Source organism: Hydra viridissima, unplaced genomic scaffold, assembly GCF_058129835.1.
Source record: "Hydra viridissima isolate aposymbiotic clone 2 unplaced genomic scaffold, HvirCarnegie_v1 scaffold_10, whole genome shotgun sequence".
NCBI classification, from domain to species: domain Eukaryota; kingdom Metazoa; phylum Cnidaria; class Hydrozoa; order Anthoathecata; family Hydridae; genus Hydra; species Hydra viridissima.
In genome coordinates, this window is record NW_028324309.1 from 3521047 (window position 1) to 3540302 (window position 19256).

The 19256-nt window shown below is 36.2% G+C and overlaps 1 protein-coding gene across 1 annotated transcript; it reads left to right on the top strand.

Moving 5' to 3' along the window:
* Positions 1-399: 399 nt before the first annotated feature.
* On the top strand, positions 400-1488 carry LOC149882664 (ATP-dependent DNA helicase PIF1-like). The gene has a single exon (XM_090100940.1). The coding sequence runs from the start codon at positions 400-402 to the stop codon at positions 1486-1488; it is 1089 nt and encodes a 362-aa protein (XP_089957066.1).
* The last annotated feature ends 17768 nt before the right edge of the window (positions 1489-19256 follow it).

A 19256-nucleotide genomic window follows, 5' to 3' on the forward strand; every position in this document is an offset into this window, starting at 1 on the left:
ATTTACAATAACAACAATGTTTATAGGTCAAAGTTTAAACCAATATTAGCGTAACGTCATGACAATTGCACACTTTAATAGTTACGTCAGAGATACGTCACGTATTGACAAAGGAACGATATAAACGTTTATAATAAAAACATTGTTTAAAGTTTAAAGTGTAAATCAATATCGATATGACATCATGGAACAGCTGAACCAACAATGAAAAAACATATAAAAAAAAGCGATCGATTTTTTTTTAAAATAAAGAAAAAAAAAAAAAAAACGACGAATAAAATGCAACAACAGCGTCGAGAAGAAGAAGAAAAAGAAGAAGAAGAAAGTGTATTTATGAAAAACGTAGATGCTAAAAAAAACGTTTTTTTAACAGGAAGCGGCGGTTGCGGTAAAAGTTACATGATTCGAAAATGCTATCGTTATTTAAAATCGATCGGAACGGAATGTCGTATGACGGCGAGCACTGGAATAGCCGCTAGCTTGTTTGAAGACGGAAGTACGTTGCATTCGTTAGGCGGGATAGGAATCGGTGACGGAAACGGAGGGTTTAAAAAACAAATGAACGAAATCGCAAAAGAAAGGTGGAAAAAATTGGAAGTGTTGTTCATCGACGAAATAAGCATGCTAGACGGAAGTTATTTCGATCGTTTAAACGGTTCGGTGAAAGCGGCGAGAGGAAACGATAAACCGTTTGGAGGAGTGCAACTGATCGTGAGCGGTGATTTTTTTCAAATATCGCCGATAAGCGGAAATTATTGTTTTGAAAGCGAAACTTGGAAAGAAGCGAATTTTGTAAAAGTGGAATTGAAAACGTCGAGACGACAAAAAGACGAAACGTTTGCAAAAGCGCTTAGCGAAATTCGCGTTGGAACAGTGTCGAGTAAAACCCTGTGGTTTTTCAATTCGCGTTACGAAGAGGAATTGCCTTTGAACGTGCCTCGACTCTATTTTAAAAACGCCGAATGCAACGTTCACAATCGATACATGTTGAGTTTGATCAAAAACGAAAAAACTCACGTGTTTACGAGCAGCGATTACAACGCTCGAGGTTATTCTTTTCAGTTGCCTCAAAAATTGGAAGTAAAAGTAGGAGCGATGGTGATGTTGGTTAAAAATTTGAACGAACGCTTGCACAACGGTTCGTTGGGAACGATAACTAAAATAGACGAACGTTGCGTGTACGTTAGATTCAACAACGAAAATCAAACGAGTGCAATCGAAAAAATCGAAGAAAGACATTACGAAGGTGAAACGGTGGTTTCTAGCCGAACAAACTATCCGCTTATTTTAGCTTATGCGATGACCGTTCACAAAGCTCAAGGTTGTACGTTTGACAAATTGGTGGTGTTTTCCTCGTTTCAATTTGCACCGGGACAATTGTATACAGCTTTGTCGCGCGTTAGAGATATAAAAGGATTGTATTTAGGAAACGCGATCGGTTATCCGCAACAAAATCGTAAAGTGATGGATTTTTATAAAAACTGTTGATTTATTTTTTAAAAAATATTGTAAAAAATTTTTATTTTTTTTAGAGAAATAAAAACAATAATGAAATTCAAAAGAAAAGAGTTTAGAAACGAGGACGTGTTAAACAGATTGGTGTACGAATCGAAACGCGTTTTTGTAGACGATGAAATAGTCAACGAAGCTGTTATCGACGAAGCTTCTGAAACGATCGATTCGATCGAAAAAAAAATAAACGACATGATTAAAAGACTTTACGAAAAGACTTTTTTGGAACCGAATCGTTTGTCGTGTTTTAACAAAACGTATTACGTCGAATACAACCTTACGATGGCTTATTGTTTGGGTGTGGAATACGACGTGGACGACGAATATTATCGAATTCGTTTGCAAGAATATCAAAGTCCCGTGTATTCTGTAAACGCGTTATCGTACGCCATTTCGATGAAAAATCATCAAAAAAAAACGTTGGAAAAAAGCGCCGTATCGATGGGAATGAAAAAGAGCGGTTGGAGCGTGTTGTGCTTGCTTCGTTTCGAAGCGGTGTCTTATGTTCGACAGCAACAACAAGAAAAACAAATGAAAGTGATGAAACAACTGACGACAATCGGCGGTTTAAAAAGAGTACATCCGATGAGCGAAGAAGAGCTGAAAATCAAAAGGGAAAAAGACAACGAAAGAAAACGAAACAAAAGACGAAAAGACAAAGAAACGATGACCGAAGAAGAACTGAAAATCAAAAGGGAAAAAATCAACGAAAGAGAACGAAACAAAAGACGAAAAGACAAAGAAACGATGACCGAAGAAGAGGTGAAAATCAAAAAAGAAAAAGTCAACGAAAGTCAACGAAACAAAAGACGAAAAGACAAAGAAACGATGACCGAAGAAGAACTGAAAATCAAAAGGGAAAAACGAAACGAAAAAATACGAAACAAAAGACGAAAAGACAAAGAAACGATGACCGAAGAAGAGGTGAAAATCAAAAGGGAAAAAATCAACGAAAGTCAACAAAACAAAAGACGAAAAGACAAAGAAACCTCGACCGAAGAAGAGCTGAAAATCAAAAGGGAAAAACGAAACGAAAAAATACGACAAAAGAGATTCGAAAAAAACCTCGTTCTCGAAGCGGAACAAAATCGATGGGAAATTGCCGGACCGTGGCAACGCGGTGATGCCAATTCCAACGGTGCTACTTCTTCTGCTGATGGTGTAAAGTCTCGTCGATTTTACAACAACAAGAACAACAGCAACAACAAAAACAACGAATTTGACGCGTGGAAAAAAGAACAAACTTTTTTGGATTATTCGCCGTTGTTCGGAGAAGGGTTGTGTTTTTACGCCGCGATAGTCGTTTCGTTAACGTTGAGCAAGCTGAACGTGGATTCGTTAGAAAAGTGGAAAGAGTTTTTAAAATCGCGTTACGAGGACGATATCGACGAAGACGGTAACATCGCGATCGGAGGCGGCGCTGACATTGAAGAAGAAAGCGAATTTTACGAACTGTTGGAAGAAGGACTGAGCGAAAAAGAAATCGAAATTCAAAGAGCGGCGTTGGCAAAGTTCAAAAAACCGTTCGTGACTTTGGAAACGTTACGCGAAACGTGTCAGGATTTTGCGTACGACGACTATTTCCTCGATCGCAACGTGCAAGTGTGGACGTATCGCGAAAAAAACAACAACGCGATTTATTACATGAAAAGTTTCAAGAGGAAAGCCGTCAGAAAAACGAAAGCGTTTATCAAGTGCTTGTTCGAAAGTCGAAAGTGTCTTTCCGAAGAACGAGACAAACACAAAAAGTTTTCGACGCGAGAAGAACGAGAGGCGGCAAACGTTCGTTTGCAAAACAGAAACACGTTAAAGATATTTTTGAGAGAAGAAGAAGAAGAAAGAGGAGGTGTAGAAGGAGAAGGAGGAGGAGAAGGAGAAAACGGTTTGCAAACGCAAAGATTGCACGCTTGTTCCATGTTGACGCTGCGACACTGTTTTTATTACGAAAAGTCGACCACTCGTTTGCAAAAAATGCAGCAGTGCGAAAAGTGTTCGTTGTTTTTCACTCATTTGAACAACCATTCGGCTTTGTGCGAAGGATTTTACAGCAAGACTCAGTTTGCTTTTTCCAAACACGGCTATTACGGAGAAAACGAAGCTTTTCTGGGCAGCTCGAGAGTGACTCCTCCGTTTTTCATGACGTTCGACACGGAAACGGAACTGGTGAAGAGCTCGCGCGAAAAAACGACTCCTACCACGAGAGAGTTGGGTTCTCAAAAGTATTTTTGTCACACGTTTTCGCTGTTTTGCACCCATCCTCCTTTGGCTCGATCGTTGTTTGGCGAACGTCGCACGGCGGTGACTTGGTATTACGAAAACACCGAAGAGAGCATGTCTCGCTGCCCGTTGAGCAAACTGCCTGCGGAGATGCGTCATCCTTGGTTGAGACTCGAACGACGAGCCGCGTTCGAAGAGTGTCTTTACGAAAAAGGAGGCGACTTTTCCGATTTGAGATGTTTCGACATGGTGACGATCGCCAAGAGCGTGCAACGATACATGATCGAGGTGTTGAAACCGCTTCACACCGAGCTGAGATTGAGCGCCGAAGAACGACGATCGCTGTGGAACGACGAAAAGCTAAACAAACGTTGCACCGTGTGCAGACAAGAACTGGATTTGAACGTTCGTCGAAAGAAATCGCCTCTGTTTCCCGCCCCCGTTCCCGCTGCTGATGAAGGTGCTGCTGCCTTGGGATCGGAGGCGGCGGCGGCGGGCGGCGGCATGGGGCAGGCAGCCCCCACCTCCGGGTCGCGAAGCGACCCGGAGGCGGATTCGTCGATCGATATTTTTAACAGCGCTGTTACCAACATTATCAAAAGAGAAAACGTCAAACGATGGTTGTTTAAAGGCGTGACTCGCATGGACATGACAAACGATCTGTTGATAAACACTCAAAAATGGTTGGTGGGCAAAGATTACGAATCGACGAAAGAGTTTTTGTTCGAACCGGCACGATTGTATCGTTGTTTGTGCGTGTTGGAAGAGTGTTTCGAAGAAAAAGCCGACGCTACGGACAGAGAGGTGTTTGATCTCGAACTGTTCAGCGAGCCCGAACCCGAAAAAACGTGGAACCTTTTGATACCGTTTTACGAACGGATGACCAACGAACGTTTGATGTCAGACGGTAGCGAACTTGAAGGTGAGCGAGGCGAAGACTTTCAAAATTTGAAGACGATTTACGAAAGCTTGAAAAAAAGAAGACATCCTTGGATCGAAATGGTAAAAGCGTACGGCGACTCGCGACCCGAATACGACGTTTTTTTCAAGGTGATGCTGAGCAAAGCGTATCAACTGTGCGGCGACGGTAGAAAACCCGGAACGAGAGAAATATTGTACGGCGGTAACGAAGCGTTGAGCAAAGCGTACGCCGCACAACACGACAAGCTGATGAGATTGTTCGAAGATCACGTCGTGGTGGATCACTGTCATTGGACGGGGAAAACGATCGGTTTGGCTCACAACAGCTGCAACATGAGTTACGGCGCTCGAATCGAACTGGATCCCGTTATAAACGTGTACGCTCACAATTCGTGGTTTGACAATCAAGTGTTGAACTTGAACTGTTCGTTTGGCAATTGTTTTAGCTTTTTTAAAATGCCTCGCGGTGACGAAGAAGACGATGAAACAAACGAGAACGACGACGGCAAAAAAGAAGAAGAAAAAGAAGAAGAAAAATACAAAGAGACGTGTCGACACGTTTCGTTGGAAGACAAACTGTTTGCGATCGCCAAGAGCTCTTCGAAAATCGCGCTTTATTCGTTTGACAACGCGGTGCGAGTGTTGGACAGTTTAAAAATATTGAACCAATCGTTGGATTCTGCCACTTCCATGCTCGGAGAAACGCTGCAAGCCGAAGTGCGAGAAAACATGATGGCGTTTTTGAAAGAAGAAAACCTTTTTGCGAACCTCGATTTGAACGAAAACGAAACGAAAGAACTGCGCTCGCTTTTGAACAAAAAAACGGTGTTTCCCTATCAACACATTAACGACGAACGTTTGGATTTCGAATACGAACGCTGTCCGTCGTTAGAAACGTTTGCAGAAAACTATTTGAGCAAAAGCAAAACGAAAGAAGACGAAATGAAAAGAATAGAACCCGCTTACGTCAACGCGAAACGAATGTGGGAGCTTTTAAAGTTGAAAACGTTGAGACCTCTGTTGAAATTGTACGCCGCGATGGACACTACGAGTTTGGGAGCCGTGTTGATCGATTTTGACAACAAGATGTTTGAAAACACGGGTTATCACATGATGAAGGTGGTTTCCGTTTTTAAATTTGCCAGCCTGTTCAATTCTGTCAACAGCGGAATATCCATTCGTTTTCCTCAATCGCTCGAACATCACGAAACGATCGAAAAAATGCTCAAAGGCGGAATGGCGACCAACGGAATATGCAAATACGCAGCCGACACGGACGATTATCCGATCGCCAAACTGCCTTCGTATCGACAATGCATAAAAATGTACGACGAAAACGGACAATACGCTCGAGCGCAGTTGCAACCTTTGATATTTCAAGCGGGCGAAATGGATTATTCGTGCACGACGTTGGAACAAATAAAAGCGAAATACGGCGATTTTTCTCAAAACGGATTCGGCAAAACGTGTTTGGTGTACGCCAACGTGGAGATGAAAGAAGAATACCAAGACGCGATGGGAGGTTATTCGCCCATGATCGAAAAACGCGAAACCGTTCCCGAAGAACTGAGTCCTTACGAAATCGAAAGAACGAGAAAAAAGTTGAGAAACGGAACGTACACGTTGCCTTTGAACAAGACGCCCAAGTTGGTTTTTCGTTTGTCGGCGCACGACACGGTGGAATATTTTCCGTGCTTGTTGGACTTGATAGAACGTTGGGGTTGCCGGTTGAACAAAATTTATTACGTGGTGCCGTGTTGGACTTTTCCGTTGGCGAGAGACATGGTGAAAAACAACATTGCTCGCAGACAAGAAGCTATTTTGCGAGGAGACAAGATTACGGCCGAAAATTGCAAGCTTTGCACCAACGGACATTACGGTTGGCTTTGTCAAGACGCCGCTAAACACAACGCTAGCACGCACGTGAACCATCAAGAAAAAACGTTGCAACGAACGATAGCTCGCACGCGAAGAGTGATCGAAATGCTGTGCGACGATAGTGAAGGATTTGCGACGAAAGAGGCGACGGAAATGATCGACCCGCGATTTTTGTATTTGTTCGTAGACGACGGTGACAATTTGATTCGCGAACCTGTCGAAAAATACAAATTGGATACTTTTGCTCATCGCGTGCGTTTAGACGGAACGTACGTTACTCCCGATTATACTTACGACGATTATTACAAAGAATATTTGAGGGAATGCCTCGTTCGCGACAGCAAATCGATCGTTTGTTTGGCTCCGTCTTATCGCCATCGTCATCGCGGTGGTGATGAAGAAGAAGAAGAAAAACACGTGTTGGAATGGGTGTTTGGAGAAGAGGACAACAATTTGAACGAATGCGTTTTTTTGGTCGTTCGCGAAAAGAGAAAACAAAAAATGAAGTCTTTGAGATTGACAGCCGCTACCGTTTTGTCGTTAGCCAAAAATCAAATCAATCGTTTTCGTTGGAGTTTTCAACAAGCGTTGCCCGAATGTGACGTTCAATTGTTATTGGCCGATACGGATTCGTACGGTGTGGCCGTTAACCATTATTCGTACGATAACGATGCAGAACGATTTAGAGATTATATAGACAGACGTCTTTACGAAAATCCCGATGCTAGACGATGGTTAGACTATAGCAATTTGGACAAGAACGATTATCGTTACGACGACAGTCATGCCAAAGAAGCCGATTATTTTCAAGAAGAAGTACCTTCGCCGTGGTACATACAAGAAGCTGTAGCTTTAGCTCCCAAGTGTTATTCTTTAAAAAAAATCAATTTTAAAACTCGCGACAAAAGCGAAAAAATTACGGCCAAAGGCATGAACAAAACGGCGCTTTGTTTCGAAGATTACGTTTGTAAAATCGATGACAGCGGTGATGGCGACGGTGTGGAAAAAACAAAAAGAGTGTTGCAAAATCGCATGCAAAGCAACGTAAACGGAATTCGCATTATAGAAAACACGCTCGACTTTGCTAAAAACATCAACAGCAAACTTTACATTTTTAACGACGGCGTGATGGGAGAAATACGCGATCATTATCGTTTAAAACCCGTTCGAGATTTGAACAAGAGTTGCAAAGGCGATTTACAAAAAATGTGTAGCGACGAACACATTGCAGCGTTAAAAGCATGCGAAGAAAAGATCGTAAACGAATGGTTAGTTTATCGAAATAGACGCACGATGATCGAACAACACACCCTTCCTCATTTTAAAAGAAACAAACGTTTGTAAAGAATAAAAGAAACATTGTTATTAAAATTTATATATAACGACGAGTGTGTAATATAGTCTATTAGAAGAAAAAAAAATTATATATAGAATTGTAAGAAAAAAAAATCGTTTTTTTTTAAAAAAAAATGATGAACGAAATGACTCTGGAAATGATTCGTAGAATAAAAGAAAGAGAAAAATATTTTGAAAATCGACAAGGCGAAGAAGATGATCAACAACAGCAACAACAAGAAGACGAAAATGAAAAACAAGAAGAAGATGAACAAGAAGAAGAAGAAGAAGAAGAAGAAGAGGAAGAAGAAGAAAACGATAAAAAAAAAAAAGATTTTTTGTTTCGTTTGTTAAAAGAGAAAGGTTTTGAACCGTGTTATACCGAACGAAGCGATGGATCGTTGGAAAAGAAACAAAAGGCAAAACATCTCATATTCGAACCTCGTTTAGACGTTTATCCTGAAAACACCATTTTGTTGGGTCCTACCAATTGCGGAAAAACGACTTTGGCTTTGAACCTGATCAAATCTGGTAAATATCCTCACGCAGAAATGCTTTTTGTTTTGCAAAGCAGACAAACTTCACCGTCACAACTCGAAGCTTGGCGTTCCATTGCGAGTTCCGATTACAATCGCATTCGAGCTGTATATTTGACCATCGTAGACAGCGTGGAACGATTAGATCAAGAAATATTGCGAATTTCTTCTTTGAGTTTGGAAGCGTTCGGCGTGCAAAACAACAAAAAAAGACACATCAAAACGTTGATTCTTTTTGACGATATAAGTCCTTTGTGTGTAAAAAGCGAACAATATTTAACGCTATGCTCTAGCGGTTCGCATCACGGTTTAGGCACCATGACTGTTTTTCATAGCGTTCCCAATCATTCGATTCATTGGCAAAATTTACAAGTTCATTATAAATTGGTCATTGCGTTTAACGCGTGTTCGGCTATTCACGCCATGTTTCGTAACGAGTTTCCGTCTGGCGGAAGCAGATTGAAACATCCCATAGTCGATTTGTTAGACGATAAAACAAAAGAGGGGAAACATTTGGCTTTTTTTCGAAAAAATAGCAGCGTGGCCCGATTGAGAAGTTCGTTAGACAATCCTGTGCGACAAGAAGTGTTTGTACCCGTAGACGGTAAAGGCGAATGCGATTTCGATTATTCGAGCATGAGCGTTGCTAAAAAACTAGTTTCTTTTCAAGCTTTTCCGTACGTCAAAGTTAAAGATCGTAATCAACATTTTTATTTAAAGTCGTGTTATAACGAACCCCCCGAATTAAAAAGATCTAACCCCCCGATTGACGATGAAAAAAAACATATAAAAGCGTGCGACGACGACGAAACGATTCTTTTTCAAAAACGACAGCAACGAAAGAAAGAAAGAAAAGAAAGAAAAAGAAGACTAATAATCAAACGAGCAAACGATTTGCTCAAACGAATAAAACGAGTCGAAGATGACGATGACGACGATGATGAACAATAGTTTGAAACAAGATTTCGATAACGATAATTGGTTGACGGAAATTGTGCAAGAAAAAGAAAAAACAAACATTTTTGAACAAACGTACGACGAATTATGGTTTGAAGAATTAAACGCTTATTTATCGTTAAAAGAGGAAGAACAACAACAACAGCGTTCGATCGAACAATGCAACGAAACGGAGTTTGTAAAAATCGACAAAAAAAAATTAAAAAGACAAAACACGAGAATCAAACTCAAATTGAGAGCCATGTATCATATACCGAACATGAAACAACGTAAAGATTTCGATCGAAACGAAATTGAAATTTTGTTGTTGCACATGATAAAACATTACAATCCTGTTCAGTTTAGCAAATGCGAATTGATGAGCGAAGAAGAAAAACGAATGTTTGCTAAATGTTTTAAAGAAAACGTCGCATCGTCGATAAAAGAATTTATAAAAATACATTTGTATCCGTATCCCGACGAATACGCGTTTTCGGGAAGGAAACAAAAGGACAAAAACGAATCGATAAAAGCGTTTGTTTGCGAAAACATAACGGCGTTAAAAGACTATTTCAATTCTAACGATTTCCATAAATACTTGCAACAAATAAACGTTCACGCAACCAAGTACATGTCGTGTCTTGTGAAGAAAAAAAAAACTTGTATTATAGATTTGTTAAGATTAAAATTTGATATCGATTATATGAAATAAAAAAAAAATGAACTTAAATTCTGTTTTTGATTTGTTAAAAAACATGAGAGAAAACGTCTGGCAAAGACAGCGTCTTTTTGTGAAAGATGCGGATGCTAACGATAACGACAACGATAAAGATGGAGTTGAAAATAACGACGAAGATCGAGATAGAAAACGAGATGAAAATCAAATCGCGTTTGAAAATTTACCTTCAAAACTTTTGTTTCAAAATTTAAACCAAGATCCTTTTACTTATCGCATGAGAAACGAACAAGAATACAATCGCATGGCGTTGTCAGACATGAAATTGCAAAACGTCATGCAAAACGAAACCGTAGCCGTAACCGATAACGCTTTATGGGAAACGTGGGAACAAACGGGAAGAAACGGCAGTTTGTTTGGTCAACTTGTAAAACGCAATTATACCAATGCGTTTTCGGATCGTATGAGACAAATGGAATTATCTCGTTTGCGTCGTTCGCAAAGAGGTACGAATTATCGTTTAACGAGTTCGAGCTTGAGCGGTATAAGCGAGACCGTGTCGAATTATTCCCCTTCAGTACAAAAAAAAATGCGTGTAGAAGAAGAAGAAGAAGAAGAAAAAACAAAATTTATCGATCAAATGCACAAAGACGAATATTTGTTACGTTTTTGCAAATTTAAAGGTCGTTTGATGTTTCCCGACTCGCGTTACGAACACGAATACGAACGTGTGTTTTTAAAACGAATGTGTCAAACTCCGGTCACTATAGGATGGGACGATTTATACAGCTTCACCATGGAAGTGCGTCATCGTAAAGAAATAACTTAACCTCAGTTAAACGATTTAAATATTTTCATCGTATACGGCAACAGCGTGCGAAAGACAAACGAAAATTTAAAAAAGCTATACGATCATCTTACAAACAAAGACAAACCAAACGAAACTAAACTCGAAGACAGAGATAAAATTTCGTTTTATCAAAACGTGATTCGTTCGGTTGCGGGAGGAATATCGCTTGTCGACGATTCGTTTTCGTTTTCGAAAGTTTGGAAGATGGAGATAAAAGCTGACAACGTTAACTTTAAAAAAAGCAACGTAGAACTGGAACACGTTACAGTACAAAGAGATTTGCAAGTCGATCCTTATTATCCTATCATGCGCGGTTTGCTCGACAAATCGTGGCTCGGCGAATCGCCTACTCAAACGGGAGCAATAGCCAAACGTTTTTTTGAAAACGTAGAAACGAATTTGAGAAAATGGGAACACTCGTTATTATCCCGTTACGCCAGATTTGATCATCAATCGAAAAAGTTAACAACGTTAATGAGCGAATTTGTAGAAAAGCATCAAGAGTACATTATAAAAGAACACGCACCGTTGTTAAAGGCTATCGAGGATTTTTCAGTTTTTGCAAAGGAAAACGAATGGGACGAATTTTTACCGTTGCTTTATCAGAGTTTTGTATTTAAAAAAGAGTTACCGTTTAGAACTGATGATGATGTGGTCGAGGTGTTTCAAACGTATCATGCGAACGTGTCGAAGAATGTTCTCGTCGATAGGTTTTTGCTCGATTTTAACGCTTCTTTATGCGACACGACACACGGAATATTTGGCGTGTTTGCTCGTTTCATCATGTTTTTGGTAATGGGTTCTGTTTTGACTTCCAAAACAAAAGATTTGCCTATTTATTTGTCAGCTTTTTTTAATTTGTTCGAAAACGATTCAATCGACAAAGAAAGAAAATATACGAGAGATATTTTTAAAGAATTATCGATCGTAAAGGTGGATTTGATTACTCAACCTAAAATATACAACACTCGAACATGACGACACTGACTAACGTGCAAGACCTTGTGGAACGATGGAAAACAAACATTAAAAGCAAACTGTTTATTTTAACCCGACGAGATAAAATTTATCGCTACTTGAGTGATGCGAAACAAATTAAAAACGAAACAGACGAAAAATTGCTTGTTTTGTTGAACGATGTATTAAAAACGCAAAACGAGTTTGTTTCGCTCAAAGAAATGTTAAAGGCTTGGTCGACGACAAAAAAAATAAAAACCAAAACCGATTTTGATAAAAGCGAAGCTCCGAGAAAACCGTATTCGTACGAAACAGACATGGACAGGTATAACGAACCTAGAACGTATTTTCATGCCGATTTGGCAGATATGAGAACGTTTAACGTCGACAGGAGAATATTTAGACCTAAATATTGTTTGGTAATGATCGATGGCGTTTCGAGAAAGATATATTTGCGAAGCTGTCTAAACAAAAAACCTTCTACCGTTACAAAAGCTTTTGAAAACATGTTTGAAGGAATAGAAAGAGTGTTTGACAAACGCGTTCGTTTGCAAACGGATAAAGGAGGAGAATTTTTCAATTCTCAATTTAAAAATTGGTGCAAAAAAAACGACGTCGTTCATTTTTCAAGCAAGACGGGTCATGCGTACCGTGCGGAAAGAGCTATTTATACTTTAAAGACTCTAGTAAGACGTTTAAAAATGAGCGAACAACTTAGCGTGAAAAAAAATTGGGACGCGTATATTGAAGAATTGCAAGACGTCATCAATTCTACTCCTTGTTCGTATAGCGGTTTCTCACCTGTTCAATTAGATGCAAACACTGACGAAAGTAAAATAATGCGAATGAAGGATCGTGTATCGGCGCAAAAAAAGAGAAAAGCGCAATGGAAATATAACAATACGACTAGAATAGAAAAAGAAAAGAAACCGATTTTAAAACCGTTATCCGTGGGAACGTTGTGTTACCGAAGACAGACAAAAGCTCTCGATCAAGACACGTTTAGCAAACCTTCGACGCGAACCGAATCGTATTGGAATAAAAACGATGTTTACAAAATAACCAAAGTAACGATAAACAAAAATCAATTGGATAATTTTTACGCTCCTACTCATCGCTATTTTATCGAACATACGATTGATAAAAGAAAATACCTCGTTCGCAGAGAAGATTTATACCCTATTACATTAAACGATGAAGACCGTTATTTTGACAACTATGAAGATTATAAAAAGAATTATCTTAATCACATAGAACTTTAAAATGTCTACTTATACTACGTTTCGCACTTATCGAGGAGGTAACAACGAAAGAAAATACATGAAAGAATATCGAGGATCCGGTTTAAAAAAAAAACAAAAGAAAATTCGAAAAATCGTTCATCGCGCTATCAATAACGAAATGAAAAAATACAAAAAAAGAAAACAACGCGGTGGACTACCAGTTGCTTTACCGTTGCTTGGCGGAGCCTTGTTAGGGCGATATATTTATAAAAAAATCAAATCCAAAATGTAAAAAAAATTATATTTTTTATATTAAATGAAATACATTGTTTTAATTATATCGTTTTTTTTTTAAAAAAAAATCAATCAATTTCCATTGGTTCTTCTTGATTTTCTTCTTGATTTATCTTTTTCGATATATTTTTCTGTTCAATTTTCATCGGTTCATCAATTTCCATCGGTTCGTCGATTTCCATCGGTTCGCCGATTTCCATAGATTGCTCTTCACTTTTCTTTTTTTCTAAACTCGTCACAAAAAAAACTCGTAAATTATTGTATTGTATTTTTTAATTTAAATAAATCCTCCATACAAAATTTATACAAATAATAACTAAAAGTCATTATTTCTACAGATGGACAATGCACAATTTCACCATCGTCAATATGTCCACCGCAATGTCCGTATTTATAAGGCGATGCGATCTGTTCTATTTTAGGAACACCTAACAATTCAATATTGTATGATAATATTTGGTTTCGTTCGCAAAATCGTTTTTCGCATATACCGCCTTTGTATAATACAACATCGTTCTTCCCAATATATTGCATCAAATAGTTATCTACGTCTTTACAAGACACCACTTTGGTACATGAAGACGTTAAGAGAGCGGTTTTTGGATAAAAGGGCAGTCTATGAATGTATTTACAACAAAACTCGAACGCGTTTCGATATTTCCTTCCCATGTAATCGTAATCTATACACGGCACGGCGTGAACATTTATCATAAAACCAAAAGGATCGAACATTCTTGTTAAAGAAACTTCTCTTATACAAGAATGTGTTTTGGTAATTTGTATCGTCTCCATATCCATTATCCACCATCTTCTTCGAACTTCTACTTAAAATAAATAAAAAAATGTGTTACTTTCGTTTTGTCAAAACCCACTTAACGATTCTTTTTCCGACTCGATTTAATTTGTTATTCATCGCATTGTTAGTATATCTCGAGTTTGTTCTTCGTTTGCAAAATTTCAATTTTTTACATTCAATTTTTCTTTTTCTAAAATTTTTTTTACTCCATTTTTTTTTTTGTTTTTTTACCGGCAAAGAATTATTAACCGGCACTGAAGAAACTATTTTAAAATCAACATCATCATCATCATCTTCATCAATAATTCGCCTCGGTTTATACTTTATAATAGCCATTTTTTAATATTTTTTTTCATATTATTTCTTCCATTATATATACTATTTTAAAAAAGGTTGAATATGAATTAATATAGTGTCAAAATAAAAAAAATAAACGCTTACCTTTATTCATTTGTTCTGTTGTATTGTCATTAATGGTGCGCATCATTTTTATATGTAAATATATTATTTATACTAGGAAAAAAAGATAAAATAGCATATATAACAATAAGAATAGAGATATAGAATAAAGAATATGGTGACAAACAAAGCGTTGCACGATTATTTTACTTCGGAACCGTTATTTAACGATTATTATTTGGGTGTATATTCGTTGGATGAAATACAAAATGCGTTTGATTATTCGTATTTGAGTAAAAATTTTAACAGAAAAGGATGCTTTATTATATATAACAGCGATCCATCATATAAAAAAGGAGAACATTGGCGAATGCTAATGAGAATAGATAAAGATCATCTGTTTTGTTTTGATAGCTTCGGTAAACAAAGTTTCGATCGACAAATTCCTCTGTCTTTTTTAACTTGCAACGTACTTTTTGAAAATGCGAGTTTGATAAATACAAACTCCTACATCGATAGTTTATCTGTTAATTACAACGAAATCGACACGACTTTTCAAGATTCTAAAAAAGATTTAAAATCAAACACGGAATTTTATTATTTTTCACAATTTATCAAATGCTATACGTTGGAAAACAACATACAAAATCTTACCATTTCGTACAATCGATTGATTTATCAGAAATACAATACTGTTTTATGCGGTGGTTGGTGTGCTTATTTTGCTTCGCTTTTCTTTCAACATTTTGAAAAAATCAAACAAAATATCGACCTGTCTTATTTCAAACAAATATTGGCTTCACACTTTCAAGAACACACCGTTTTTGATCAACGTTTAATTTTTCAATTTAAAAACTTTATTAGAAATGTTTTTTTAAAATATTGCGACGTAATAGCTAAACGTGCTTTTTTACACGATATAGAAGATAAAGAAGAAGAAATGTACTTACACGATTCACCGTCATCGTCTTTTGAATTCAACCCTATTCGTGTTTTTCAAAACGAAGTTAATATTTTACAACACAACGAAAACAAAGCTTTACTTAAACAATTCGATTGGTTAAGAACAGAACAAAACATTCAAAACTCGACGTTTTTACATGAAAACGATTTAAACAAATTACCGTACTATTGGTTAAACGATTCGATCAACACTTTAAAAGAAAACGAAAAAATGATTTCGTTACAAAAAAGATTAACAGATATAGCAAGAGAAAATAACGTTTCAGAAGAAGATAAACAATTATTAACATTGTTATAAATATTTACATTATTTTTTTATTGTCTTCATGAGTCTGTTTTCTTTTTTTAATACAAATACATTTTTTTTCAGTTTAGCCAAAGTGATTTTATATTGTTCGTTTTTATCGATAAGATTTTCATTTTCGCATAACAAATCTGTCACTTCTCTATTCAGCAAATACCTTTCGTATTTCAACGACTTTACTTTCTTCTTCAAACGTTTTATTTTCTTGATCATTTCATCTCCACTTAATAACGTATTCATTTTTTTATCTAAAAAAAACGTTACAAAAAAAATTATATATCATCAAATTCAAATTGTCGCCAATCAAAATCCTTTCTCCATTGATGTTCCTCTTGACAATTTTCACTATTACATATATTTATTTTACAACATTCACATTTATATACAATATTGTCTTTTTTTAACCACACTTCTTCGCATAATTCGCATTGCAAAATATCTTTTATCGTTTCCATAATCATTTTACGATATCGCTCTACAATTTTAACTTTATCTTTTATAATCGACTTGGAACATAAACAAACATTATTATTTTGCATCTAAAAAAATTAAATAAATATTTTTTTACATTTTTTTATATTCAATATCAATATCACAAAAACAAAATATATTAATACATTTACAATATTTTGTCATTACATTTTCATTTTGCTTTGTTTTAATATGCTTTACTACTTTACTCTCTTTAGTTTCTTGATTAACATTCGTTTCTTGAGTAGCATTTGATTTTTTCATTTCGTCTTTAAATACGTCGTCATTTTCATCATCATCGTTAATTTTTCGTTTTCGCATATTTTCATTAAATATTTCCATTTTGGTTTCATTTAATGTTGTTTCCATGTTGTTAACCATTTATCGAATGTTATCAACTAAACTTTATCATCGTCTTATATAGGTTTTGTTTGTTATTTCACCTGTTTTTTTATTATTTGTTCCTAATCAATATCATCGCTTTAATATTGCACGTGTTATATTTGTGTCTAATCAATATTATTTATTATTACCCTTAACAACATCGATTATTTTTTCACCTGTTTATTACGTCACTTTTCTTTTGCACGCATTTAATTTGTTCCTAATCAATATTAATCATTGTTACTATTAACAAAAATCGATTGTTTTTTCACATGTTTTTCTTTTGCACACTTTTCATTTGTTCCTAATCAATATTATTCATTGTTGTCATTAGTAACATTCTATTTATTGATTCACCTGTCGCATTGTTACTAAAATATAAATTAAATGATTTTTTTCATTTTAATCTATATCTAACGTGAATCTAACGAAACAAATATCAAAAAAAAATGACTCTTCTATGTTACACTTCGTTTTTGGAAAAATATATATCAGAGTTAAACGAAACGCATTTATTAAATAACAACATTAATGTCAAACTTACATCGGATATGAAGGTTGAAAAAATTGAAAAGACGTTCTCGCTTACAATTAAAGCTGATGCGATTTTAAATTGGGTGCATAATAAAATTGTTAAAATAGAGGATAAGCTGGTTCGATTGCGAAACTTAATCGATAGTGGATTGTTAGATGAAGAAGAAGACTTGAAAAAATATACAGATAAACAAAGAGGATATTTTGATTTTGAGCATCAATTAAGAAATGGAATGTTTTCGTCAGATCAGCGAACATTATTTCATTATAATCTAACGTCACACTCGATGAAATATGCTGCTATTTTTAAACAAACGAGAAAAAGAAAATACAACGAAAACGAATAATACTTTTTTTTGTAAGATATATTCTTTTTTTTATTAAAATTACATTTTTATTTATTATTCTCAATTATTGCTTTTACACCTTGACCAACACCAGCGCTTACCGCTCCACTTGCTGCCGCTTTTGCTGTTCCAATTGCAATCGCTCCTGCTTTAGCCGCTAAAGCTGCTTTCGTAGCAATAGCTGCTGCCGCTGCTGCTTTACTCGCAACGGCCGCTTTAGCTGCAATGGCCGCTATAATCGGTGCGATAAGAAAAGGTAAACCACCTCTTTGTATGTTTCTTCTTCTTCGTTTTTTATATCTTTTTTGTTTTGATATTTGTTTTCTTCGTATATATTTATCTCGCGAATTGTTAATCATCGTTTTATATTAATTGACTTCTTCGTGCTACTGCCCAATCTAATGCTTTTTTTCCATATGTTGAAGATAAAAACTGATCACCAGCAATCTTTCCCAATCGAATAAGTTTTTGAATTTTTTCACCTCTCCCTCGTTGTTTTCTGTTTTTATTTCTGCGTACTCGTCGTCGTCGCCGATACATTATTATAGTTGATTTTTTATATTTTTTTTCGTTTTATATAATAAATTAGTCAAAAAAAATCGTCTTTTAACTGGCTTTTAACGAGTTAGGTGAATATGTTATTTCTTCGTGTAAACCCGTTCCATTTTGAATATATTCCGTTGGTACATATACGCCGATTGTCACTTGTCCAGTAAAATTTTCATGAAATTTTAACGTAATTTGAAAAGCGCTACTTCCTGTCATAATTTGAGGAGGGGCGTTTTGAACAGAATTATAATCACTCGTCATATCAAACACTAATGGTTGATTGTAATTGTATTCTGGATTAAAATATTCACGCATGCTTGGAATAAAAGTATCGTTTTGATCATGATAAGCAGATACTAAATTATCAATATTTGATGTTGAAGAAAGTCCGCCATTGTGCCAACTTGCGTACATACGATACACTTGACAGCGAGTTAAAAAATCTCTCATATCAAATTGAATCACATCACCCGGATTACTATCATAACTTCGTCTGCAATTTGAAAACGTTACTTGCGATATAACTCCTGTAGATATATCACGCAATGTCATACAATTTTTATTTTGATGTTCCAACTGATCTTTTCGATAACAAGAAATAATAATAGTATTTCCCAACCAATTAGAAACTTTATTATTTCCCATGTCAATAGTAAACTCATTTCTATTATTAACAACATTATCAATTGTTTCCAAATGCTGCATACGAAATAATGTATAAGGTTTATCTGGAGTAGACATCATCAAAGCCGTTTTTTCAACAACCAACGTAGGATTTATTTTGTGATTTAGCATATACAAACACGGATCTTCCATTTTTAAACCAATATTAGCTAAACTTGCAACTTGTGCATCAGTAATAGGAAAAATATGTTCCATCAATTTTTCGTATTTATTTTCTAAATATATTTCCAATGCAAATTTCTTTCTTCCAATATATTCCTCTATTTCAAATATTTCATTCAATAGCTTTAAAGGTATAAGAAAATACATTCCGTTACCACACGCTTTCTTATTATATCTATCACACAAAATTGTTTGATAAACAGGAGCTTCACCAGTAAGTGCGCGAATATTAGCATTTGTACCTTTGCTTTCTGTCACTGTTGGATGTTTAGCAAAAAATTCTTTAACATCTTTATCACCATAACTAACACAACCCATTTGTTGATCT